Source organism: Maniola hyperantus, chromosome 5, assembly GCF_902806685.2.
Source record: "Maniola hyperantus chromosome 5, iAphHyp1.2, whole genome shotgun sequence".
NCBI lineage: Eukaryota > Metazoa > Arthropoda > Insecta > Lepidoptera > Nymphalidae > Maniola > Maniola hyperantus.
In genome coordinates this window covers 10068098-10095648 of record NC_048540.1, presented here as the reverse complement: position 1 = coordinate 10095648, position 27551 = coordinate 10068098, and the positions used below count along the sequence as shown (strand labels likewise).

Sequence of the window (27551 nt, the reverse complement as noted above, 5' to 3'; positions counted from 1 at the left end):
CCTCTTATATCGGCTTTAAACAATATCGTCAAAGAGAGCACTGATGTAATCGCTATTGCGCCGGGGGAAGGCACTTTTCTCTCGAGTTTCACCGCAGAGGCTTGCGCCCGTGCGCAACAGTGCAAGCCACGACGTCGCTCCGTGCGCTTCATAATTCATACTCGAGACTCTACCAGGCTTCACTGTTCTGGTACCAAGTATTCGAAAGTAAACAGGACGAAACGGTGTTACACAGTGTTACAGTGAGCTGTTACTTGTGATTGTGTTTTATTGTTTTATGTCTCGGACACCAGTGTTTTTTTGCGTATACTTAGTGCATTTATATTGTACTTTAACTACATAGCCGTTGGAGTAACTGTAAGGTTTGTTTGATTCATTTGTATTCTGGTATTATGATCAAAAGATTTATTTATTGTATTATTTTATTTATTAAAAAATACTTATTGTGTTTCTTTACTTGAAGGAAATTCTGAATTTTTTAAAGCTTATCAAATATTGCGGAACAGGCAGGGATTATATTCGTATGTTCATCCCACTAGCTATCTCAGCCTTGGATTTTGGCATTGGCAGTGAAGGGACCGCGTGGTCTAAACGGACTATAGGCACTCCAAGGCCGCGATAGCCAAAGGGATGCAGGTTCAATCCCTACCCATTCGGATTTTTTCAATATTTATATATTTATTACCAGTACCAACCATGGATATCAGTACCAACCAATCAAAGGGGTATGAGTTTAATAATAACTGCCATACCCCTTTCAGGTTTAGCTTGCATCCATCTTCGATTGCATCATCACTTACCACCAGGTGAGATTGTAGTTTGCAGGGAAACTTGTATCTGAATAAATAAATAAAAAGTTTTAAAAAGTACTAAGGTAACTACTGATATCCATGTTGCCTAGATCCAAATTATGTTAACAGCATAATAATATATAAATTATATCCCAATGGCATGGTCGTAATAGTGAATATAATATTATGCCGATTATAGGTACGTTAAAAATATTCTTGCGATATGAAATGATTTTCATGGTTCATAAACACTGCACTTTATCATCGATAAAATATGACTTAAGTAGAATACTTACTTATAAATTACTGGGCAGTATATATACATTAATATCCTGAAAATTTGTGGTTTATTCATAATATCAGCATAGTTCACCGGCAAAAAATATTTAAGTAGCTATCATATATGTTTACCGGGAATGAAACCCTGAAACTTCCTTCCTGAACGGGACGGCGCGCGGCGCACTGCGCAAGAGGATGACGAAAATTCATTTTCACAACATTGTTACAAAGAATGAAATTAAATCAGTGGATAGGTAAGTAGGATTTAATTACTCACGAAATACCTGTAGTCAATTACTAGCCAGTAGAAGGTACCTAGTACCTACTTATTGTAAATCTTGTGTCAATCGCATTAAGTAGAATATTGCCTTGTGCATTAAACACCAACAATAATTATTGCAATGCTTCGACTCACTATCGCATTTGTCCCCATTTTTTGGCAAGCAACCACTTCAGTAAGTAAGTATTGTCAAGAACTATCCCACGGCACAAATTGACCATGAAAGGCAAACCTGATTTTCTTTACAACGACATTTAGGTAGGTACTTTGTGTCCCAATTTTCTGGTGAGATCTTAAAAACGCTTTTCTTCTTCACTAATAAAGTTCCCATAATACCTTTTAGAGTATTTACTAAGTAGGTGCACGCGCATATCTAAACCTATTCTATTGTAGTACCTAAACTTAATTAACTACATATTTAAAAATGCAATTAGTACGTCCATAAATTTTAATAAATAGGATGTTTTAGTTAGAGCATCGGAATCTACTTACACTAAATTAAAAGTTTGTAAGTTGGGATGTAGGGGATAATCTGCGGAACTAAGGATCCTATACTGAAAATTCTATCAATGGTAGATACATTATCCCCGGATGCTCATAGGCTACAAATAGTTATATTACCACGCGGACAAAGTCGCAGGCAAATTCACGCGTAATTTATAAACAATATTATCTACATAATAAATTGTTTAGTACGAACATAACAGCAGTAAGCAAAAATAACATTAACTTTTATATTTAGTGAGTGTACTTACCAAAGTAGGAGGTGCTCATGATTTTAAAATAACTATTAACATAAAGTTAGATTGCTTCCGTCTACATATAGAGAGAGAGCTAGCGCGTGCCAGACCTTCGTTATTTTATAAAAGCTGAAAGTTTCTCTGCGTGTTGTCCCCAACACTGGGAGGTACGTTTTTTTTGGATGTTTGTTTAAATTATGGTAGCTTTAGGAGATAAAAGGTAATGAAGGTGTAAAAAATCTTACGTCAAAGTACAAAGTATAATTTTTTTATATTTTCTTCGGAATAGTATTACAAATCACGTCATGTATTGCTAGACAGTTAGTGTAGTGGCAAGCTCCTGCCAGACACCTTTAGTGTAAGATTTTTTACACCTTTATTATCTGTTATCTCCTAAAGCTACCATGATTCAAACAAACGTACGCACGCGCTGGCTCTTAGTCCAATATACATGTCATCCATGCATTATCAGTTATCACAGATGACAGAATGAAGAAACAAAAAGTTTGGCCTTGCATGTCTACACAGCATATAGGTACCAACTGCAACTCCCTGTAAAAAAATACCAGCATAACATTGAATTATAATGTACATAACAAGCTCTGGAAAAATAATATGTATGTACCTACCCACTTACTCGTAGTATAATTTATTATGAACATCGATTACCAAAACGCTTTAAATTGATACGTTCACAATACGATTTGCAAGTAGGGGGTTGTACTGTTTGGTGCTATTAATCCCTTTTTTTGGGTTCCGTACGTCCAAAGGAAAAACTATAACCTAAATAACTACTAAACCCTTATAGGATCACTTCGTTGTCCGTCTGTCTGTCGTGTCTGTCAAGAAACCTAGAGGGTACTTCCCGTTGACCTAGATTCTGGCAGGTAGGTTAGTGTAGTAGACGTAAGACTTTAAAAAAAATTAAAATGTGTTCATGAAAAAAATAATTAGTATTTTCAACTTTCAAACTAAGATTAATATATCAAGTGGAGTATCATATGAAAGGGCTTTACCTGTACATTCTAAACAGATTTTTATTTATTTTTTGTGTTATGGTGCAAAATGTCGAAAAAAAAAACGAGTGTAGTACCCTCGGTGAGCGAGCCTGACTCGCACTTGGCAGATTTTTTTCATTACAAGTTTGACTGCTATCTGGTGGGAGGCTACTGTCACCAAGCGTCCGTAGCCTACCACCAGACAATTGTAGGTATAAACAATGAATGTTTCGTTTCATTGAAGGAGTAAAAAATAAATAAGTACTAGGTTTAAATGCAATACGTAGAACAATCGAGTGGCTATAATGTCGAAACGTGTGCGTGATATATTTGTTAAGCACATTGCGTTAACGAAAGTGCAACGCGCAACGTCCACCGTAACGGTTGAGGGCTACGTATTCGTGAGTATTAAATAATAGGCACATATTAAGTACTAAGTAGATGATGCCCGCGACTTCATCCGTGTGGATTTAGGTTTTCTAAAATTTGTAAAAATTCCGTAAACTCATTGATTTTCCGGGATAAAAAGTTGCCTTTGTAAATTTTCGGTATGCAAGCTTTCTCTGTACTAAATTTCACATAAATCGATTAAACGGATGGGTCTTTAAAATTTCTGTGGTTCCATACTAATATTATAAATGCGAAAGCGTATCTGTCTGTCTGTCTGTCTGCTAGCTTTTCACGGCTCAACAGTTTAACCGATTTTTATGAAATTTAGTACAGAGTTAGCTTACATCCCGGGGAAGGACATAGGACATAGGCTACTTTTTATCCCGGAAAATTAAAGAGTTCCCACGGGATTTTTGAAAACTTAAATCCACGCGGACGAAGTCGCGGGCATCATCTAGTATTTAAATAAATTATGATTTTTACGATAAAATTGGTTGCGCGTTGAAGTCTTTTGTATGAAAATGGAAGGAAGCTTTTAAATGGCGAGTAGTACCTAAAGTGTAACATCAGCTCTAACAATTATTGATTATTTAGATTTTCTTCTACTTAGTCTAGACTCTAGACGATGCCAACAAACGTCTAGATTTTAGTATAGATACTTAATTAATTTTATTAATAGCTATACGTAACTTGAATGATAACTTATGTTATCATTCTCACCAAGTCGTGATAATATTTATCTTTCTTCACTATCATCTTCACTATAAGTATATTATAAAAGGACAAGCTGACTGATTGTTCCATCAACGCATAGCTCAAACTACAGGACGGATCGGACTTAAACCTGTGCTTAAACTTGGCATGCAGATAGCTATAATGACATCCGCTAAAGGATTTTTGAAAATTTAACCCCTTAAGGGGTAGGGGTAGGGGTTTGAAAGTGAAATAATATGCATAAAAATAAATAAAAATCTGTTTTAGAATATTCAGGCAAATCCCATTCATATGATACCCCACTCGGTATGGTTATCTTACTTAAGACTTTGAAAATACGGTATTTGACAACTAGTCAAATCAGTAACTTTTTATTAAACGTCAGAACGCGCACTGACTATGCGATATTCTATGAAATACTAGAATGTGACGTCACATCATAATGACGTACTTATTTTTTTAGTTGAGTCGATAATTTAAAATGATTACAACACTTAAAACTAACAAAGGACGTGGATTTTACGTATTTTGGAAGACCCTCAATTTAATAATCACTGAGAAATAATTTATTTTTGATCTAGTCAAACACCCAATTGAAAATACTAATTATATGTTCATAAACACATTTTTTTAAATGTAACCACAAATTCACGGTTTTCGGATTTATTCCTTTACTTGTGCTACAAGACCTACTTACCTGCCAAATTTCAAGATTCCAGCCTTCCATGGAAACGGGCAATACCTTATAGATTTTCTTGACAGACACAACAGACGGACAGATAGACAGACAGACAGACAGATAGACAAACAGAGAGACAGACAACGAAGTGATCTTATAAGGGTTCCTTTTTTCCTTTTGAGGTACGGAACCCTAAAAACAACATATTTGGCCTTGGTCCCAAACTTTCAAATGGCGTGTACCTACACCAGTCAAGAGGGCAATGGGAGGTCGATGAGATGCGCCGACATCACATCGAGTGAAAGTATCACGCCTATGCATCACCGATTTCGTTGTGACGTACCTACTTAGGCAACATCACACCTATTCACGTGCGAGTCGCTTCAAACTAATTTTTGTGGGATTCCAATGCCAGATACAATTTTTTATTTTTCTCATCAGTACAACTACAAACTATCTACCGGGTAAAACTGAAAAGACGTTCCTAGGTTCCGTACTACATACTACATTCAGTGGCGTGCAGGTCATAGAGGCATAAATGCACTGCTTACCCCAGTTGTAATAGCTCAATGCATATTTTTCATTATGACCTGTCAGTAAACAGGTTCCTACCTAACTAATGCCTACCCTGGCTTCAAACACTGTGCACGCCACTGACTACATTATACTTAAGTACGTATAGTATAGTGTTATACATACTCGTAGAACAACTAGATTTATGGCCCCTTAAGGTATTTTTGCTTTTTCGGTTGGTTATTTAATAGTTTTGTCACAAAACACTAAACTTTGCTCAATAATGGAAAAACTAAGTGTGTGTCCACTTTACGTCGAAAGCGCGGATTCGGTAGCGGACAATGTCAATAGCGGATATTGTATGTAACATACCTACCTAAAATTTGACTATTTGACTAAGATTTAACATTTTTGTGAGTTCCTTGAAAATTATAGTATTTGGTCTCGTCTGTTAGGAGGCTTCCGCTGTGACTTACTACTCTACTGGTAAAGTTGTACCGCCAAGCGATTTAGAGGAAAACGAGTAGAGGTATGGGTTGCATAATGCATAAGCTTTAATTTTTTTTGTAATATTTTCATTTTTAAAAAAACTGCTTTAGTAGGTACCCTACTTACTTCATAGTTCATGCGTTTGGCCCTATGTTCGCGATTTAACTTCACGTAGGTACCCGTTGCAGCAGCATTCCGCCGAGAAATATTACCAGCAGCGAATCTGACGTATGTTAACGCAGAGATTCTTTGATCTCATTCCCACGGATTTGAATTTCACTAAGCGGAATATACTTAGCTGTTTATTTTGGTGACCGATCAATTCACAAATAACTAATGGTACGTAACAAAGTTTCATTCCACAAACAACGTTTGGCAAAATTAGGATTAATTTAATCATCGTTATAAAACTTCTGGTTGTACAAATAATACACTTGACAAAACTAATTACCAGACAGATTTCTTAATCGTGTTAAGTAATTAGTAAAACAACATATAGCATATTTTTTAGGGTTCCGTACCTCAAAAGGAAAAACGGAAACCTTATGGGATCACTTTGTTATCTGTCTGTCTGTCTGTCTGTCAAGAAACCTACAGGATACTTCCCGTTGACCTAGAATCATGAAATTTGGCAGGTAGGTTAGGTAGATCTTATAGCTGACATTTGGGGAAAAATCTGAAAACCGTGAATTTAGGGTTAGATCACACAAAAAAAATTGTGGTCATGAACTAATAATTAGTATTTTCAACTTTCGAAGTGAGTCACTATATCAAGTGGGGTATCATATGAAAGGTCTTACCTGTACATTCTAAAACAGATTTTTATTTATTTTTATGCATCATAGTTTTTGAATTATCGTGCAAAATGTTGAAAAATACGACTGTAGTACGGTACCCTCATTGCGCGAGCCTGACTCGCACTTGGCCGTTTTTTTATTTTACTTATAAATGCCCTTGCCCCATAAATTAATTTTATGATAATATAATAGGAAAAAAACCGGCCAAGTGTAAGTCAGTCTCGCACACCGAGGATTCCGAACTACAGTCGTATTTTTTCTTTGTTTTTATTTGGTGAAATAATAAATTTATACTTGAATCATATTTTAACATTTTAAACATTCAGCACATTTGTGAATATTTGTTAAATAATCTTTTGTAAAATGATATGTTTGTGAAATACAAAACAAACATTTTTTTTTTTTTGGTGAAATGTTCAATTGTTAAGTAATATTTTCTAGTGATAAATATAACCTATAAGCCCTCAAGGATAATGTAGCATTCAGATAATGGTGAAAGAATGTTTCAAATCGGTCCAGTAGTTTTTGAATTTATTCGCTGCAAACATACAAAACTACAAATCTTTCCTCTTTATAATATTATTGTCGATGTAGATAATCATAAAATAACTTTGCAAGACAACAAAATAAACAAGCATGTAAAAAACTTGAAAGTTTCAAGATCCCTCATTGATTGCATTGGTACAAACATTCTGACGTTAGTGTAATTCTCACACCAATTAAAAAGAGTAAAGAAAGTTAGTAAGTAGTTACCACTTACCTAGTACCTGTACCTCAACAATTTACATAGCATGCAGTCACGACGCCCGCGGTATGCGGCTATTAAACAATAAACCCCACTCTTCTATTAAATTAATCGCTAAATTAACTTTAATCCTATTTGTACTTACCCATCAGGTACTTACCCATATTATAAATGCGAAAGTGTGTTTGTTTGTTGGTTTGTCCTTCAATCACGTCGCAACGGAGCTCCGTATAAGCGTACAAGTACGAGATGGCAATCGATGTACATGAGGCGGGGGACGCCCCGCACATTCGGCGCCCGCGCTCGCCCGCACCAGGTTAGCGCAGGGGCTGTGCGGGCGTGCGGAGCGTTCCCACGCCGATCGACATCTCGACCTGTCGCGTACTAAGTATTCATTTGTCATTTGTAGGTATATACTTGAAGGTGGTCACTTAGATACAACAATACAGATAGTCGAACGGTTGGGATAAGTTTGAACCTACAGATTATACCCTTTGTATTAGGTACTTACATTATTTAAAGTTCTGTGGTCTCAACAGTAGGCTCTTGAGGATAGCTTATGTAACCTGCAGTTAACTTACGTATAATTACCTATTAGAACAAAGTCACAGTGGTCTGTGGTATGAGTATATACCTACCACAATTGGTTATTCAATATAATTAATAGGTAAGCACATTTTCGGCCAATGTCAAAGCAATTACCTTGATACAATACAAGTAGATTAGATAATGCTGTGGTTAGTTTATGTAATGCCGTTATGGTTTCCGCTATAGTTTTATTACGTTTAACTGTGGAATATTATGAGTATGTGCACATACTGTAATAACAAAAAAATCGCCTTGAGATGTATCTATGACTGCCGTAGTAATGTCTTATCTTAGTACGTTTTACGTGCATAATGTGTCTAACTACTTTATTTTTGTAAATAGTAGTTCATTTGATTTTAAATTAGACATTAGATTATATAATGAAGAATTTAGCTTTATACTTATAAAACTATCTTTCACTCGAGTCAACAAACCATGTCATGTCCGCTTATATAATTGACATTATGAAGCAGGCTTGGATTGATATTTAGAGTTGAGATACTTAGATAGGTAGGAACCTACCTATTTACTCACCCAAAATGGTAATGCTTTAACATAAAATGGTAGTTTAAATCTAGGTCATATTATATATAATATGTATTTCGAGTAGTACCTACCTAGTACCCCACCTACTGATATAGGTGCTTAGCTCAGATATCTATGATTTCGAGCTATTAGCTGAGTTATTAATTATCTTGCCACAAGGGTTCGAATTTTTTTTGTAACAAGTTAGCCCTTGACTGCGATCTCATCTAGTGGTAAGTGCTGATGATGCAGTCTATGATGGAAGCGGGCTAGCTTGTGATCGGTTTCTAGCACGACTTTATGGATAGGGTGGTACTAACCACGGCTTTATGGGTACTAACTACGGCTGAAGCTTCCCACCAGACCAGACCAGAGACAATTTAGAAATTGTAATTTCCTTATAAGATCACAGCGCTTACCACTGCGTACTGGATATGGATTCTGAGAAAAAAATCCTATAGAAGGTTGTAGATAAATGTTCTAAGTAGGTACCTGCTAGGTAGGCCTAAGTAAACTAAGTTCAGTCAGTTAAAAACTAAGTTTTGTCTAAAAGGTCCATGTTTTTATTTTTATTTTATTTTTGAGTCGTTCTTAGGAATTTTTACAATACCTATAATAGGTAGGTACTATAATTTTATATAATCTGACGAATTTTCCTTCATACAAAAACAACTAAAAATAATTTGATAGTAGTTACGATATTATAAGTAGAAATGCACGAAATTCGTAACGAATCATTTTTGCAACTGAACAACCTGTTTTGTTAGGTATGAAATGACATCGGCTCTACTCTCAGGTTATTCTCAATAGTTAGCGAGGCATGAAATGAAACCAATTTCAACTTACGGGTCACTAACTTTGACCGATATGTTTATTGAAACATGTACTGCACATGTGATATATAGTGGTAATAGTTGTAGCCTGTACCTACAGTTTTGTCTCTACCCTACCTACCTAGGTACCTAATATTAATGCATTGGAAGATACCTACTCTAATAAGACAGGATAATGCCGAATTTTCTATGAAAGTTGGGTCAATCTTGCACCTTATCTGAATCATCAGTAAAACATTGAAATGTATAAGACCTAAGTCTAGATTGGTAAAAAATTGGTCAAGTGCGATCACACCGATAATTTCACGTTCGTCCTAGAACCTAAACAGACAATGAAATTCATTGTCGAATGTCGACACACGATGTGACGATGCAACGTAACCATGTAACATACGCAACCCTGCAATCCATGGTGAATTTGTAACAGCATTTTTGACAGCATTCTGCCTACGGAAGTAGACAGTAGGTAGGTACCTATACTAACTGGTCAACATCTATATTTTATGAAAACCTTCGATGAAGAAATTTATATATGTATAATGAGGCATTTCATGTTATTACCATCATTATCCATACTAATATTATAAATGCGAAAGTGTGTCTGTCTGTCTGTTTGTCTGTCTGCTAGCTTTTCACGGTTCAACCGTTATTAAACCGATTTTGACGAAATTTGGTACAAAGGTAGCTTGCAACCCGGGGAAGGACATAGGCTACTTTTTATCACGGAAAATTTAAGAGTTCCCACAGGATTTTTAAAAATCTAAATCCACGCGTACAAAGTCGCGGGCATCAGCTAGTGGTATATAAGTTCGTGTAAGTACAACACAACTTGTAAGTACCTACCTAGCTCGCACCTAATTTATTGCAGTTTAGTTTTTTCTTTATTCCGCAAAGTACATAATTTTTATGTGTTGCTCTGATACCCATCGACCTCCAAACCGATTGAAAAAAATTTACCTCAACTAACCAATAACCCTGACATAGGTCCTACCTAGCTACTTAGTTTCTGAACATAAATTAAAGGCTTCTTTGCAATTCATAGTTTTTACTTTAAAATATTAGGTAGATCCAAATAGAAATCAAAATATAGCACTTAGGTACCTAGGTACTGTGATGTTCTGCATCGCGGCAATTGTCTACCTTATTTTTATCTTATTTGAATTACTTAATGTAGAGTCCTGAGAAAGGACTCAGGAGATCTTACAGTTTCTGATAATACTTCCGAAAATTCTTTCACTCATAGATATCATCCCCAGCTGCGCGATTGCGGGAGAATGACAGCTACAATGTCACGATCGCAATCATCTCTGATTGGTTAACACTCGCTCACTATTGGCTACAATGCACTGTTGCAACAAGAATCGCACAAATTCAGCCAATCAGAACAATTGAGATTGTAATAATGATTGATACATGTTTAAGACAATCGCCCTACTGTTATCAAGTTATATCACGCGGACGAAACCTCGGACATAAACTAGTACCTATACATGTAATTGGTACAATACCGATAGAACGCGACAAGTCCAGATGGCAATCGGGGTATGAAGCGGGGGGCCGCCCCGCACACGTCATCCGCGCTATCCCGCACCGAAGTAGCGCGGGTGCTGTGCGTGTGTAACGGGCGTCCCCACCCCGATTGCCACCTCGATCTGTCATGTAGGTACTATCCTATACTATGATATGAATTTTGAGTAAAGATCCAGAAAACACATACTTACCAAATATTTTGGATCTTTTATCTAAATTCGTCATTAAATAGAGACACGAATAGCTAAGTACAATTTCTTCGATAAAAATAAATTCAAATTTTTAAAATAATTAAAATATTTTACTTACCTACTCCCATCCGTCGCCGACAACATACACATTGCTTTGATAAAATATTCTTTCTACACTGCAGACTTGACACTTTGTAGTCGTTGTACATTATAAACCAATGAATAAATCTATCCTGCGCGCATTTTTGTTTCGTCGTGGCCACTCAAAGATTAAAATCATAAGGAATCAAATCTCATCACTCATCAGAAAGTGCCAAAAATGTCTGCTTCTTCGACCTCGATCGTGATTCGCCTTTCGCTGGATTTGAATTTCAATATTGAAAAGTAAGTAAGTGCATTCTCGATTAGTTCGAAGAGTCGTCTCAACCAAATCGAAATATGTAGTACTAGCAGTTGCCCGCGACTTCGTCCGCGTAAAGTTTCTGATTTCTAATGAGATCTGAAATTTTCCCGCTGCAAAAGGCCTCACTTACCTACTCACTCAGTCTCACCTTAAGGCACAGAACCCAGTATACCTAAATGCCAATTTTCATATCTCTAACTTCATAAACATAGGATTTTCATATAACATTTCAACCCCCATTTCACCCCCTTAGTGGGAGAATTTAGATCCTTTCTTATCTGATACCTACCCGGTACCCCCTAGAAAGAACCTACGTTTCAAAACAAAATAACAATAGTTAAAACTTTTCTATCAAAACTTTCCCCCCTATTTTACCACCCTTAAGAGGGGAAAAGGGCCCAAATTGACCTATACAGATTTTTATTAGTTAAAGCTAATAACCTAAATGTCCATTTTTATGTCTCTAACTTCAAAAACATAGGACTTTCATACAAACTTCGATCCCCCCTTTCACACCCTTAGGGAGGAAACTTTTCAAAACCGTTTCTTAGCTGACACCTACGTCCTATAAAGAACTTACCTTCCAAATTTCAAGTTTGTAGGCTTTATAGTTCCTGAGATTTCGTGTTTAGCCAGTCAGTCAGTCAGTGAGTGAGTGGTATTTCGCTTTTATATATTTAGATTACCTGCAACCTACTATCGAGCAATATACCTACCTACGAGTACTTACCTATAAATTGATTTATGATCTCTAGGTCAATGGATCTGGAGATTTCATGATCTAAAGGTGCATTCACACTGCAGTTACTTTTTGTACCCTAACCCTTCCTTTTGGCTTTGTCGTAGTCAGGTAAAAAGTGCTGCGTTCGGTGCGTGCAGGGATCAGCTATTATGCAGATAAATTCATTATTTGTCTAATAAATTGAGTTCGTTAATTTACCAGCAAAACTAAAAATTACTTATGTCGGTTAGAAGAGTTTTTCAAGACTATGTCGGTATGTCAACACTTTCTGCAGCACCGATACAAACAATGCCAATATAAAAATCGCGTCCGGAACACAATATTGCAACTTGCAAGCGTAAAAACCGTAACAATAGCGGCCAAAGTCGGTCGTGGTAATATTACTGTCGCTTGGGAATGTTGATCAATGAATAATATTATTAAAGTATTGTTGAGATTCCGTTACAATCACTTGAGTTACTAAGTACAATAAGTATGTATCAGAAAATAAGTTCAATCGACACCTATTTAAACAAGGCTTAATATCTACCTAGGTACTCTCTCAGCTTAAATACCTACTCTTAGGAACAAAGATCGTTTCTAATTGTGTTTGCGTGTTTAAGTTCCTATTGAGGATATCGTGGACACTAGACGTTTCAGTAGCTAGGCTATCACCGGTATATTTTAATCTACTTATTAAATCTATTGATCTAGTACCTACCTATACCTAAGTTGTATCGATCGGTATCCTTTGGCTTCCAATTTCCGTTTGAACTATGTTTGCGATTTTCGAGGGTATATTGACATCGGTATATCTTGGAAACCATAAAAATATACCTTCTTTACATGTCCCTGATGAAATACCTACATACTTATTACAATTTACAATACTTGTTTGTGTGATTGTTGCAGACGTCCGTGAATGCCGCTGCGCATGGATGGCGACGCACGCCTGGCGGTTGCTCGCCCTCCTCCTGGCGGGCACCTCCCTTGTTCTAGCTAAATGTAGGTAACACTACATCTCTTACATCCCACCTATCGGTGATAGCTTAGTGGTTAAGGCGTCAGCCTCCTAAGTCCTATTTGGTCCACTGATGTGACGGTACATCTCTCAACTTAGATTTCAGATATCTCCGGCAATTGGCTCTATTTTGTCCATTTTATTTTTTAATCTATAGCATTTGGGTGCAATCAAACATGGCAAATGATGCAGTCTTACCCCCGGTGCCCACTTGTCGTCTGTTGGGCCCGGAGTTTAATCTGATGTTCCAGTGGCAGAACATTTTATATGAAGCTATTCTGAACATGTCGGAAACCAATTTTGTATGAAAATAATCTGATGATAAGTGGGCATGGGAGGGTAAGATTGCATCATTGCGCGCTTGCATAGAAGATGCCTATTCACTCTTGACTTGAAAGTACCCATATTAAAATTGGAGGGGAAAACTGATGCTGAAAGGGCGTTCTATATTCTAGCGTTCGAATTAGAAAGGACTAGGCAAATCGCTACTGTATACCTATTATCATCATCATCATCATCAGCCTGTGGACGTCCACTGTTGGATATAGGCCTTCCTTAAAGAGCGCCACCACACCCGGTCCTCAGCCTTCCTCATCCAGCCACTTCCCGCCAGCCTCTTTATATCGTCGGTCCATCGTGCTGGAGGGCGTCCCACACTACGCTTGCTTAAACGCGGTCTCCACTCAAGGACTTTCCGGCTCCAACGGCCATCGCCTCTACGACAGGCATGACCTGCCCACTGCCACTTCAGCTTGCTAATAGTTTGGGCTATGTCTGTGACCTTGGTTCTATTGCGGATCTCCTCATTTCGGATCGTGTCCCTCAAGGAAACTCCTAACATAGCCCTCTCCATAGCTCGCTGAGCGACTTTGAATTTGTGGACAAGGCCGTTTGTTAGTGTCCACGTTTCAGCACCATAGGTGAGGACGGGAAGAACACACTGGTTAAAGACTTTCGTCTTGAGGCACTGAGGAATTGACGATGATACCTATTAGGTATACCTATCACTAATCTTGTACGTACAGTCGTACACCCAAGTAAAAATTCACACTTTAAACCTAAATAAGTATCTCATACGGCATACCACTAATAACATCTGATTATACTTTCAAATAGGTACGTAATATAAGTCACATTTCCAAGTCGGAATGTGTGCTGATAAAAACTTTAACTTCTATAGAAGTGACACCGTGTATCGCGAACAGTTGTTAGGTTTCCCACCATACAAGACGTTGGGAATGGCCTCCTTTCGTTCAGTGGGCCAGTGAGATATTGCCCTACACATCAAGGCCAGGCAAAAAGTGGTGACGGCACACCCGGAGACCAACAATTCAGGTTAGGTACCTACTTACTGCTTTGTGTCCTCTACGCTCTATGAATTTAAAATAGCAGTTCTTTGTGGCTCGTGAGCCTCAGTATTGCGCACCCACTTTTAGATATTAAGTAGAAGAATACCTATTAAGTAGAGTTTATTTCCTACTAGGTGATGACCGCGACTTCGTCCGTGTGGATTTAGGTTTCTAAAAATGTGCAAACTCTTAGGTTTTCCGGGATAAAAAGTAGCCTATGTCCTGCCACGGGATGTAAGCTAAATCTGTACCAAATTTCATTAAAATCGGTTAAACTGTTGCACACACACACACACTGACACACTTTCGCATTTATAATAAGTATTAGTAGGTAGGTATGGTTCTTCGTGTAGGTCCTACCACCACAAAATTACCCGATACTGTACCCGTAGTACAAGATTTTACGTCTCACCAAACCAAACCAAATTCGAGAGTCGAAATACTTCCGCGTTTCAGTAAACTGGATCATAAATGCCTTGTTTTAAAGCTCAAGTTTGTCTACACTTCTACAGCCAGCGCTCCAAGCGGAAACATTGCGAAATTAAAATCAGTGGCATTGAATATTTGACTTCAATTCAAGGCTGTTTAGGTCCATTTTACTGTAACGCGTAAGTATTTCTACTCTCGAATTTGGTTTGGTTTGGTGAGACGTAAAATCTTGTACTACGGGTACTGAAAATGTGTGTGATTTGGCCGCATCGGTGCTGACGCGTGTGCGCAGATCGGTGCGCGGAGAGTAATGCAACCTATAAAAAAATATTATTTTAAATTAATATTTTTTATAGGCTAATAAAATAATTATAATTAATTATTCGATTAGCATGAACTGTCTAAAATCTACCACCGCACCGTCCCGAATTCTGAACGCACGTTTGGGATCATGGGATACCTAGTAGTCCATCTGTGGGTGCACGACGAAAAAAGACAAAATATGGTATTTTGTGTGAATAACAGTTTCCTTTGGTAGGATTGATCCTTAGGACTAAAGAAGAATTTAAGAAGTGGAGCCATCCAGATTATTTGTGTAGAATTTTGGGGTGAGGCCTCCGCCCCAGTCTGATCTTAATGCTATTGGGCCAAGTTTGGTATAATTTTCGAATAAATGAATTTATTTATGGAATTATAACTACTGGCCCGCGTTTCGACTTTGGACTGTTAACATATTATTTACTAGCTGACCCGCCCCGGCTTCGCTCGGGTGGAGTATTTCGGACTGGGAGTGTCATCGTGAAGCCGTTGCTTGATACCTAAAATATCAATTCACTATCAGAAATTCTAAAATCCCCACGATTTAGGACTTTAGTACTTTGCAGCATCAGGATTGAGGAGTTAGGATCCGAAGTTCAATGATGTAGCCTATGCTTGGTACCTAAATTAATTTTGCATCATCCGCAGTTACTGAAACATTATAGTATAGGAGTGCTGTACCCTACATCATCAGGGTTGAGGAGTTGGGACTTGAAGTCTGAGAATAAAGTCGTTGCTTGGTACCTACAATATGAATTCACTATGAACACTTCCTGAATCTTGATAACTCAGGCGGGCAGTAACCCTGCAGCATCAGGATTAAGGAGTTGAATCCAGAATTTTTTATGTGACCACCACGAAAACTTTTTTGTTGATTTTAAAAAAAATTTTTGCAAATCGGTCCAGAAACCTCGAAAAAATCGATGTAGAAAAAAGAACTACCTCCTTTTTGACAGTCGTCGGTTAAAACCGATGACATTGAAATATTTACGGAACAATCTTTCAAATATCCCCTTTCTAACAAAAAAAGAATGAATGAAATCGGACTACGCGTTAAGGAATTACAACTCAGTATACATTTTAACGTTCATCCTCTCTCCTACGGGAACCATGCTGAATTTCGGGATAAAAAGTATCCTATATTCTTCCTCATAGTATGACCTCAAATCGTACCAAGTTTCATTGGAATCCATTCAGTAGTTTCAGCGTGATGCGCGGCCGTGATACAGACAGACAGACAGACAGACAGACAGACAGACAGACAAAAATGAAAAAAATTACAGTTTTGGGTTCAGTATCGATTATAGAGTGCCCTCGAAAAAAAATTTTCAAAATATCTTCAATGTACAGAATTTGACCTGTTACAGTTTTATTATAAGTATTGATGATATTGATTAAAATAAAATATCTTCAATGTACAGAATTTGACCTGTTACAGTTTTATTATAAGTATATTATAAGTATTGATTGATATTGATGATTGATGATTGATTATTATAAGTATTGATGTACAAGCTTCTATTCATTATTTCAACTTAGTCTAGTACCTACTGACCGACACTAAACGATTTTTTAAACTGTCGAACGCACGTAACCACATATAACATAATCCCTACTTGCACTATTAATTTGTATAATTAATTTAATTTGTAGGATGTTGTCACAGATGCTGAACTAGAGTCATGGAGAGGCAGCGGGAGGCCGGTGTCGGAGGCGCAGGAGGCAGAAGACGAGCGACACGACGCTGAACTACTCGCTGCCGTCAGAGCTTCCCTAAAGCAGTGGGAGGTCAAGAGATCGCGCACCAGGCACGTTTTTTTAAATTCATTACAAGTTAGCCCTTAACTACGATCTGACTTGATAGGTACCTAAGTAATGATGCGGTCTAAGGTCGGAAGTGGGCTAACTTGGTGTATGGCAGTTTTATTAAACTCATATGTAGATAGGTAGATACTGCATCGGCGTGATGTCCTGCCTTGCTCATTGCTGATGCCTCTGTTGTACTATGTATTATCCATACTAATATTATAAATGCGAAAGTGTGTCTGTCTGTCTGTCTGCTAGCTTTTCACGGCCCAACGGTTTAACCGATTTTGATGAAATTTGGTACAGAGGTAGCTTACATCCCGGGGAAGGACATAGGCTACCCCGGAAAATCAAAGAGTTCCTACGGGATTTTTAAAAAACCTAAATCCACGCGGACGAAGTCGCGGGCATCCTCTAGTAATTACATATTAGGTATATGCCTTTGCTTTGCACTCGTGTCTGTGCCGGCCTATACAGTATGGAAGTGTGCCTAAAAATCCAAAAATAGTGAGAAAACAGACACTTTAATTACGATAAAGTGTGTTAACGACTGTTTTAATTGTTATTTTTCCTTAAACGACATGTTTAAGCGACAAAGCAAATCGTATTGTCACCACTTTCACCGGTGGTTCAAAACACAATACGTACTACCTACTTTCTAAGTTCTTAACTTTATTAGTTTGCGATGAAGCGCGTTAAAACGTTTACTTACGTTTAGGTACATTAGTGTAACAGGCGACTAGAACAGAATAAAGTAACAAAAAGGATAAAGTGGACACGTAGAAAACGTAATATTACCTACTGATGTACCTACTTTGACATCAAAGGTACTCATTCTAAACTGGTCTCCCCAAACTCGTAGGCTTAGCTACCTAGTACCTTGCCTGTATGTACATAATGTATGTTTATAACCAGAAATGGACGCTATATCGGAAATCGATACTATCCCTATATATATAATTATTAAGTACCTATACACTTTATTTTTGTCTACCACAAGAAAGAAAATAACAACAAAAGAACAGAAAACACGGACATGCCCGCGACTTTGTTAGCGTGAATTTTTTAAATTTCGAGTTACTCTTTTGATTTTCCGAGATCACAAGTAGGTAGCCTGTCTTTCTCCAGGTCTTTAACTACTCATAACATAACCATACAAAAATCACGTCGATTCATTACTCCGCGGCTCCGCTACGACATGATTAAAGGACAAACCAACAAACAAACACAATTGCATTAATAATATGGGTAGTGAATAACGATTTCTACCAGGCAAATTGCTTAAGTTAAGTAGGTAGGTAATAGGTATTAGAGATTTACAATAAGTACCTAACTGAAATCTAAATTATTTGAGTTCCGACTTTCTTCAGTGTAAAGGTATAGCACGCGACAGGTCGAAATGGCAATTGGGGAGGGAACGCCCCGCACAGCCCCCACGCTACCCCGGTGCGGGCAACCGTGGGTGTGCGGGGCGTCCCCCCTCCTCATACCCCGACTACCATCTCAACCCGTCGCGGACTATAAGTAGATTTACAATTAAGTAGGTACCTACCTATCTGAAATCTAAATTATTTGAGTTCCTACTTTCCTCTGTGTCTAGGTAGATTTCTCGTTTATTTACAGGACCAAGCGATCACAAGGGAGTATATGCTATGGCGATTTCGGCTGCTTTGATGACACTGGTCCATTCGCATACTTGGAGACATTGCCAAGTCCACCGCAAGAGGTCGGAACGAATTTCCTTCTATACTCTACAACCAGCAGGTACTAAAATATTAGATATCAGATTAAAAATATCACTGATCACTGTTTATTATACAAGTCCCTCTGCAGAGTTGGTCTATCTGTTTGGGCTAGTCTCAGAAACTGCTATATGGATTTTGAAGTAGGGGAAGAGGATCTTGCTTGCTCGGCTCTGCTTCACCTCTCGACGGTTTCTGCTGGTCTTCGTTACATGATACATACCTATGATAAGATTTTTGCGAGTCTTACCATTGGACTTTTAAGACCAATTTGGCTATGCTAGTCACATCGGCGCTCACTTTAAATAGATAAAGCCAAGGCGTCGCGGGTCTTTGTATGAAGGGCACGTCATTGAGGATATCATCAATCTAAATTAAATATAAGGCCAAAATAATATATAACGACAACGTACTAGATACTACCAAAGTTTCTATTTCTATATAGGTATAGATTATAGTACGCGTTAGGTTGAGATGGCAATTGGGGTACGAGGCGAGGGGAACGCCTCGCACACCCGCATGTCACCCGCATCGGGTTGGCGCGGGGGCTATGCGAGTTTGCGCGACGTTCCCTCCCCGATTGCTATCTCGACCTGTCGCCGACTGTACGTAGGCGTGGGCTAAATTGAATAATGGAGACCCAAGACCAGTCAGTCTCCAACTAATTTAAATTAAACTGAAATTACCTATTTAAATAGCAGCTCCGATGAAGTCATGCCTTACCGTATTCAAAATAGTGAATATTTGAGGCATTGAGGTAAAATTATCTCATGTCTGATAAACAACTTGGGGTAGATATGTTCGTCAGTAAAAAGTTGGAATACCTATGAAATGCTTACTGGTTCCTACCCTGAAATTGTTTACAGGTAGACTTTCGTGGTAGAAAATACAGGCACGTCCGGGAATTACAGGTTTGCGCTATCGACCACTCGCTAAACTCATACGTCCTCTACAGTCACAACTTGACAAGCTATGGATTGCCCTTTTCGTGCACCAACGTCTCTTCGAAACCGAAAATTAGATCGCTAGCTACACTATGGCGCCGAACAATAAAATGCTATCGAATTTTAATTCGTTTATCATAGGGAGCCTATTTTAAGCCTTTTGAGGTCTGTTTAGATTTTTTTAATTAACTTGAAGATTCCTTAAGTCTCTAATGGAGAATCTAATTTAGAGGGGACCAGCCCTTAGTAGCGGTGTCAGCGAGCAATATATCCGCAGCATGGCACTGGGCGGCGCGCGCTTTCGACACGGCGCGGCCCACGCGCGTCATCGTTCACGGCTTCGGCTCCAACTGCGACAACGTCTGGGTGTATGAGATGCGCTCCGCCTTGATGGCAGTGGTAAGTGGCAATAAATTCGGAGCATGGCGCTGGGAGACGCACGTTCAACATTGCGTGGCCCACGAGTTTCATCATCTACGATTTCGGCTCTCAAAGTACGACAACATCTGGGTGCACGTCCATGGTACGTCCACCTTGATGGCATGATGACGCTGGCCGGCGGCGCACGCGTTCTTTACAATATAAGTATGTCGCTACGAGAAGCCCTTCTTTTTAGTAGATACATTCTATTTTGTTGATGTTTTACGTCTCTCTTTATGTCCTACTAAGAAGGTACCTAAGTTGTAGAGTTGCTACTATACAGTTAGCGCCATATACCAATGTACTCTGTGGTTAGCGCTACCTACGCTACGCATCTCAGAAGTCAGACAACCATAATGTGATCATAATGAACACTGACAATACCTTGACAACTCTCTTACAACTTTCCTGACGAAAATCAATCTTAACGAATTTCATTACGTCATATTTCATTTTATAGGAAGAATGCAATGTCATCTGCGTGGATTGGGAAGGCGGTGCCTCCATGCCGAACTACCTTCGCGCCGCAGCCAATACGAGGCTAGTCGGTAAACAGCTGGCAATGCTGTTGGAAGGTGAGCTATATTAGCATTTTTCTACTATTATAGCATAATCAGTCACAGTTTTGTAATACAATCTTAGGCGCGTACGAAATGGTGAAACGAAAAGTGAGGTAGGTACGATGCCGTCGATTCCATTTGAGAATTGAGATTGAGAAATGTGTTGTACTTAATTTGTGACATAAGATGAGCCTAGGCCTTGATGATGGTTTGAATGGTAATTAGATACTTAGTTCGAATATTTTTAGACATCTATGAATAATCTGATGTGTGGTGTATCGGTGGTATTGAGAAGAGGCCAGGTTGTTCGAGCCAGCGCTCAAACCTTAATATTTTTTTGCTAATGATGACGATGATGATGAACAAAGAGGCTGGCGGGAAGTGGCTTGATGAGGAAGGCTGAGGACCGGGTGTGGTAGCGCTCTTTAGGCAAGGCCTATGTCCAACAGTGGACGTCCACAGGCTGATGATGATGATGATTGTGATGATGATGATGATTGTGATGATGATGATGACGAATGTATTATACTACTGATATGAGAACTGAGTGAGCCAAATTGTTTACAGGCTTAGCTCAACACATTGATTTGAGATTCGAAGACGTTCATCTTATTGGCTTCAGCCTCGGAGCCCACGTGGCTGGATTTGCGGGCTCCGAATTGAAAAACATAAGTCGTATTACAGGTAAATCTTTCTTAAAGCAGGTATTAATACATACCACAAAAAAAGGATTCCAGTTGCATTCTGATTCTGATGACTTGTATTTTCAGCGAATTCATCCTCCCCGTGATTTTCTGTTAAGGACCGCAAAAGCAACCTTATCACAACTTTCTTGGCAACATTAATAAAATAAACCACAAAATAAGAAAAGTAATTTTGTGAATGAACCATTTTAATATACAGCAATCATTCAAATACAAGTTAGTACAGCCTCGAATGGAACTTACAGAGTAGGTACCTAATTGGTTTTTAACGATGCCATAGTGGTATTAAGTAACAAAGCGACGCATGGCGTGGATGCTCATTCCGGCGCCCTATTGATTCGTTAGCCAATTTTTCGCATCCCACCCTATAGAAAAGTACATAAACCAGCTATATAGAATAACCAGCTCTTAGTTTTAAGATGTGATGTGTGGCACAGTTTAGTAAATAAACGTCTTTTCTTTCTTTTTCTCTAAACGTACCTACACAGAAAATCGAATCGTTTTTGGGTTTCCGAACCCGAAGGGTGCGGACCAGCGGGATCCTATTACTTACTCTCGCTGTCCGTGCGTCCGTCTGCCTGTCAGCGGGCTATATCTCGTGGATCATAATAGGTTAAAAGTTGAAATTTTCACAGAATGTGTATTTATATTGCCGCTATAACAACAATAAAGTATTTAAAATGGCCTTCATGTAAATCAAAATAAGTGTTGTATCTTGTACGATGGTACGGAACCCTTAGTGTGCGAATCCGACTCGCACTTGACCGACTTTATTACTTACTAACTGATCACGGTTTAACAGGTCTCGATCCGGCCGGTCCGCTCTTCGAGTTTCAAGACCCCAGGGCCCGGTTGGACAAGTCCGACGCAAAATTCGTGGACGTGATCCACTCAAACGGAGAGACCTTGATACTGGGCGGGCTGGGCGCCGCTCAGCCGCTGGGGCATGTGGACTTCTACCCCAACGGGGGACGCGTGCAACATGGCTGCTCTAATTTGTAAGAAATTGCTGCTAAAACTACGTTAATGGTACAATCTGCAAATACGAGTAGGTCGAAATGTAGTGCTATCCTTGTCGGCATGGAATATTGTTGTACCTTCTACTATCTAGTATCTATGTCCGATTTCTATATTCAATCTATTGAAGTTACTTAGCATTTAAAAACGTTATATATATTTTTCAAAACTTATATGAACTTTATGGTAATAACGTTGCAGGAATAAATAAAGATCACAGATAGGTAGATTGAATATAGATAACGGACGTTAGCTGTGTTATTTTAGTTGTGTGTACAACCGAAAATAACACAAATTCTGCTCTAAATTACTATTAATTATTGAAAATTACACTAATATTAAATTAAATTTTAGGATGTACGAGACGAAGCAATTATGAAAGGTACCGCGGTTTAAGTATCTAGAAAACCTATCTTCCACCTAATGACAAGGTTTTGTTATAGGATTTACCTACATTTTTATGCAGGTACCTACCTAATTAGTTAATTCAAAGAGTAATTCTGGATTGTAATATTCACAACTCATGTTGAAGATGGCAGTGTACGTTGCAACTCGCTTGCTTTGGTGCTTAATTTGTAAAGTGTTTTCGTTGTAACCACAGCTTGTTACTTCTAATCTTGAAAGATTCTTCGTATTCGCATTCAATATTGCCAATATTTCACCTACTGGTATGGAAAAATGATTTAAATTCCGTATCGTAGGGGTCATATAATCCACAGTTTCTACAAATTATACAATGATAATTTGTTTGGCAGGTTTGTAGGTGCAGTATCGGACCTTGTCTTGCCGTGGGCCGGCGCTTCGCCCGAAGGCCGCTCGCTGTGCAACCACCGGCGCGCGTACAAATTCTTCACCGACTCCGTGTCACCTAAATGCCATTTCCCAGCCTTCCCTTGCGCTGATTATGACACGTTTGCGGAGGTAAATACGGAACTAACAACACTTCTAAGTCTTAGGTGCGTTGCAGAGTATTGTATAAGGAGACTACTAGTATATGTTGTGGTCTGTCGTGACGCGATTGAAGGGGATCGGAATCATTTTAGCAAGATCAATGAAGTCGATCATCGTGCCAATTGCTTTGCAATTTGCAATTCACCATAACACTAGCCGAAATCAGTCTCCAACTTTAATATTAGCTTATTACTATTGCGATTTTTTGATGCATTGATGCGAACTGCATGTGCCCGCCTTGCTAAGTAGTCATTTCTGACAACTCGGCCAATGTTCAACAGTCAAAAATACTCGGCTATTTTCGACAGAATGTGGACTGAGCATAGAAATACTTCTACATCCATGGGACTGAGATATAAATCTCCAATTTGTCAACTAAATACCTGTTCTTTGTGGTAGTGGTACAAGAAGTACCGGAGTCGCGTCTATTCCACCTCTTATATAATAAGCTGTTGCTAACTTTACTACATATTTACATTTCCAGGGTAAATGTTTCCCGTGCAACAGTGAGCGTCGCTGCGGCAACATGGGATACTACGCTGACCGCTCTCTCGGTCGAGGCCAGTTGTATCTTCTTACTAGAGAAGAGGAACCTTTCTGCGGTATGGACCTACATTTAATCAGTAAAAATATAGAATAATATAATAGTAGTAAGCGCCAATGAAAGAAATATTTTCAGTGCCTATGTTCTTGGTGATGTCCGGAAACGAGAAAACTACAGTAGTTAGGTACGAAAATACAGTAGGTATATAGGCGACAGGTCGAGATGGCAATAGGGGAGGGAACGCCCCGCAAACACGCACAGCCCCTGCGCTAAACCAGTGCGGGCGAGCGCGGGTGACATGCGAGTGTGCGGGGCGTCCCCCCGCCTAATACCCCGATTGCCATATCAACCTGTCCCGCACCATAGGTATACTTTTTTGCGAGATAATTAGCGTTTAATCTCAATAATACGACTATTATGTGCGTATTCAAAATATATAAGATTGACGAAGTAGTATGATAAATAAGTGTTCACGTACAACTCTGGTGCTAATATAAAAACTGCCACATCGACGCAATGCTTTCTTTATTCTCGAAAAATCAGATCAGATCAGACTCAACAGGTGGCAAAATTAAAATATTAGCATATTTTTTTATTGTTGTGCGAATGAATCTATTATTGTTTTAGCACACCAGTACCACGTAGCGCTGTGGGGCGGTCACGAGGCTGGCGAGAAGCCCAACTATGGGCGCGTCACGCTCACCCTACACGGCGACTCCGGGCTCAATGAATCTTTCGCCATGACTAAGTAAATACCTAGTACTACGAATACACATTGTGCACAATTTAGCACCAAACAGCGACATAATACGCGCGATCGTCATTAGCGTTGGAAGAATTCAAGCTATACCATCAAGCAACATGTCTAGGAGTAGGTACAGTAGAAAATAAAATAGCTATCTTTTAAGATACAAGGATACTTAATTAATATTAGTTATGTTTGTCAAGAGCACACTCTGACATTGCTAGGACTTAAGACACGGTTAAAACGAGACAGCTTTATATAGCTGGCATAAATCTGTCTCGCTTTAACAGTGACTTAAGTCTATGCAAAGTCAAAGCACGCTCTATAGATTTCACAGCCTTAGGCCCAGTTTCCATCTAAGCGGAGTTGAGAGAGCGAACAGTTAAATTCTTAATAGATGTCGAGAAAAAAAATTATAGGTGGACGGGCTTAATTTTCTTAAGGGCCTGCGCACACGAGAAATTATTTTCCGCGACAAAAGACCATCGTCTTTTATAACAATTTATCATCGTACTCCATCGTTTGCGTTATGCGATCAATTTTGTCCTCCGCGGAAAATACAGGCAGTCTGCGCAGGCCCTAAAAATCAGTGAGGCTTATACTTTATAAGATAATAAAGGGTTTAGGTTTTTTTTTGTGTGTTTTCAGTGCAATATCTTGAGAATAGATTTTGTTCATTAACAGACGCGAGGAAAGTCCTCGAAACGTGCGCTTCGGTCGAGTTCTGGTGCCGCATCCGGCGCTGGGCGTGCCGCTGCGAGCCTCGCTGCATTACGCGGCCTACAACGGCTGGCTCAGTGCCGGGCTGCGCGCTATACGCTTAGACAAACTCCTTATTACTGATAGCTTCGGCAAGACGTAAGTTCGCCATTTTAAGTTCAGCCTTCGACCAGAAAAAATCAAGTCACCATCTTTTTTATATCCATAGTTATTTTACTACGGTAGGTACCCCTTAACTGTATTTTCTCTTGTAGGCTATTTAGATATAAAAATATGGTTTGTAGTAAGTGTTGGTAAAAATGTGTTTATTTTATTTGCATAGATCGTCGTTCTGCAAAGCGATGCGGCTGCTAACAGATGAAACAGTTCAAATGGCGTTGTATCCGGGAGACTGTCAAATTCAACAGGTTTCTATTAAATTCTTGCATCTTTTGTATTCTTCTTGGTTATATATTGACGATACTAAAAATCAATGGTTTTTTCCTCAGATCGAAGAATCGACAAACACCACAAAACAAGAATCAGTCACCGATAAGGGAAATATAACAAACCCTGCTACAGATGATCCCCATGATAACGAATTACCGGAAGACTTTCCGAAACGGCAATTTATACTTGCTGACGATTGGGAAGATACGGCAGATTCGGGTCGTGCTTTCGGCATGACTAACACTAAAACGGCTCCCAGTGGACTCGTCGAAATTGCTGAGCCTGTATTAAGGCCTCGACCGCGTAAGACACCGAGACAGAGATCTGACGCTTCAGACAATATGCACGAAATATCGGAACCCCTACTCCGCGCCACGCAACCCCCCCGCACAATTACACACCCGCCATCTCGCAAACCCAAAAACTACGACATATCGACTCCATCCAGCAAAGAAGGGGATGAACGGGCAGAAAAGGAACAAACCAGTTTCGCCGTACAATTCCTACCAGCCCGCTTAGCCTCTTTTATCACCAGAGCGGAACGTTACGCCAGGGATACACTACTACCGTTGGTTTCAGCATACGCTCCCCGTTTACCTATATTCGGATCTCGGGAACTCCCAAAAACGACTGCCAGGTTCATACCGACAGAGGATATTAATGTTACGAGTTCCGTTCCAATCCCCACGCCAACATTGGAAATGAAAATTGAGTCGCTTCGAACTTTAGGACCTCCCGGGGAAAAGCGCGAATTCGAGACTCCCGAGGACCCTGACATACCTGTGGTGATTTCAACGACAACTACTACATCCACGACGACGACGACGACGGAAATGGACAGGTTAAAAGTAGTGCCGAAGGAGATTCTGCAAGTGGTGGAGGGACCCACTGCATCGACGAGCACAGCTCTGCCACCGGTCGCTTTACGTAGCGAGGGCGAGAAGATATTAATAGTATATCCGATCAACGCAAGGGACGAGAGAAAGATCAAATCTCACTCGTTCCCTGAAGAGATGCAGTTTGAAGCCTTGTATAGGCACACCGCAGAGCCAACCGCTGTTCGAGTCGACTTACCCACGTTTACCCCTCCGACATCTACAGATAAACTTCCACAGTCCGCTATCACAACCTCAAGCGTCAAACCATCTGACTCGCGATACGCTCCTGTACCATATTCAAGGCTACCAGATAACAATCAAGAAAACAAATTAAATCGAAGATGAAACATGGCACAGCCTAATTTTCTTATGTAAATACATTATAGTACAGGATTATTTAAGCTGTTGTAAATCTTGTAAATTTATTTTCTACACTTTTTATTATACTGCAACTTTTTTATTTTATATTATTACAAGAAAATTATTATATCAAACCAGTTTATTGCTGCGGTTAAATTTTTTTTATAATTTATAGTTGTGTAAATAATTTAGGTGGTAAGAGTAGAATAAGAGAAATCTCATTTATAATAAACCTATTTATTTAAAAAACATTGTTTATGTCCTTAAACATTCCAATCCTCAGGAATGAATAAAAGTAGAAATACAACTAATATAGAAAAAAAAATGTTTGAACTAAAACCCTTTTTCTAAGGCATTGAGAAATAAAAATGTTGAAAGCTGTTAAATCTAATTAATTGTTAATAATAA

At 39.0% G+C, this 27551-nt stretch overlaps 1 protein-coding gene across 3 annotated transcripts; it reads left to right on the top strand.

Moving 5' to 3' along the window:
• The first annotated feature begins 131 nt into the window (after window positions 1-131).
• Window positions 132-27518, top strand: LOC117982423 (uncharacterized). Of its 3 annotated transcripts, none has more exons than XM_069498930.1 (14): window positions 132-357; window positions 13119-13211; window positions 16990-17131; window positions 18753-18893; window positions 20046-20214; window positions 20696-20810; window positions 21363-21479; window positions 22302-22497; window positions 23272-23437; window positions 23952-24069; window positions 24639-24759; window positions 25441-25614; window positions 25799-25883; window positions 25965-27518. In XM_069498930.1, the coding sequence occupies exons 2-14, from the start codon at window positions 13145-13147 to the stop codon at window positions 27126-27128; spliced, it is 2775 nt and encodes a 924-aa protein (XP_069355031.1). In that variant the 5' UTR covers window positions 132-357; window positions 13119-13144; the 3' UTR covers window positions 27129-27518. The 3 variants fall into 3 exon arrangements, with proteins under 3 accessions (XP_069355031.1, XP_034824669.1, XP_069355030.1); XM_034968778.2 differs by having other exon boundaries at window positions 132-362; XM_069498929.1 differs by lacking the exon at window positions 132-357 and adding an exon at window positions 1207-1324.
• Window positions 27519-27551: the final 33 nt, after the last annotated feature.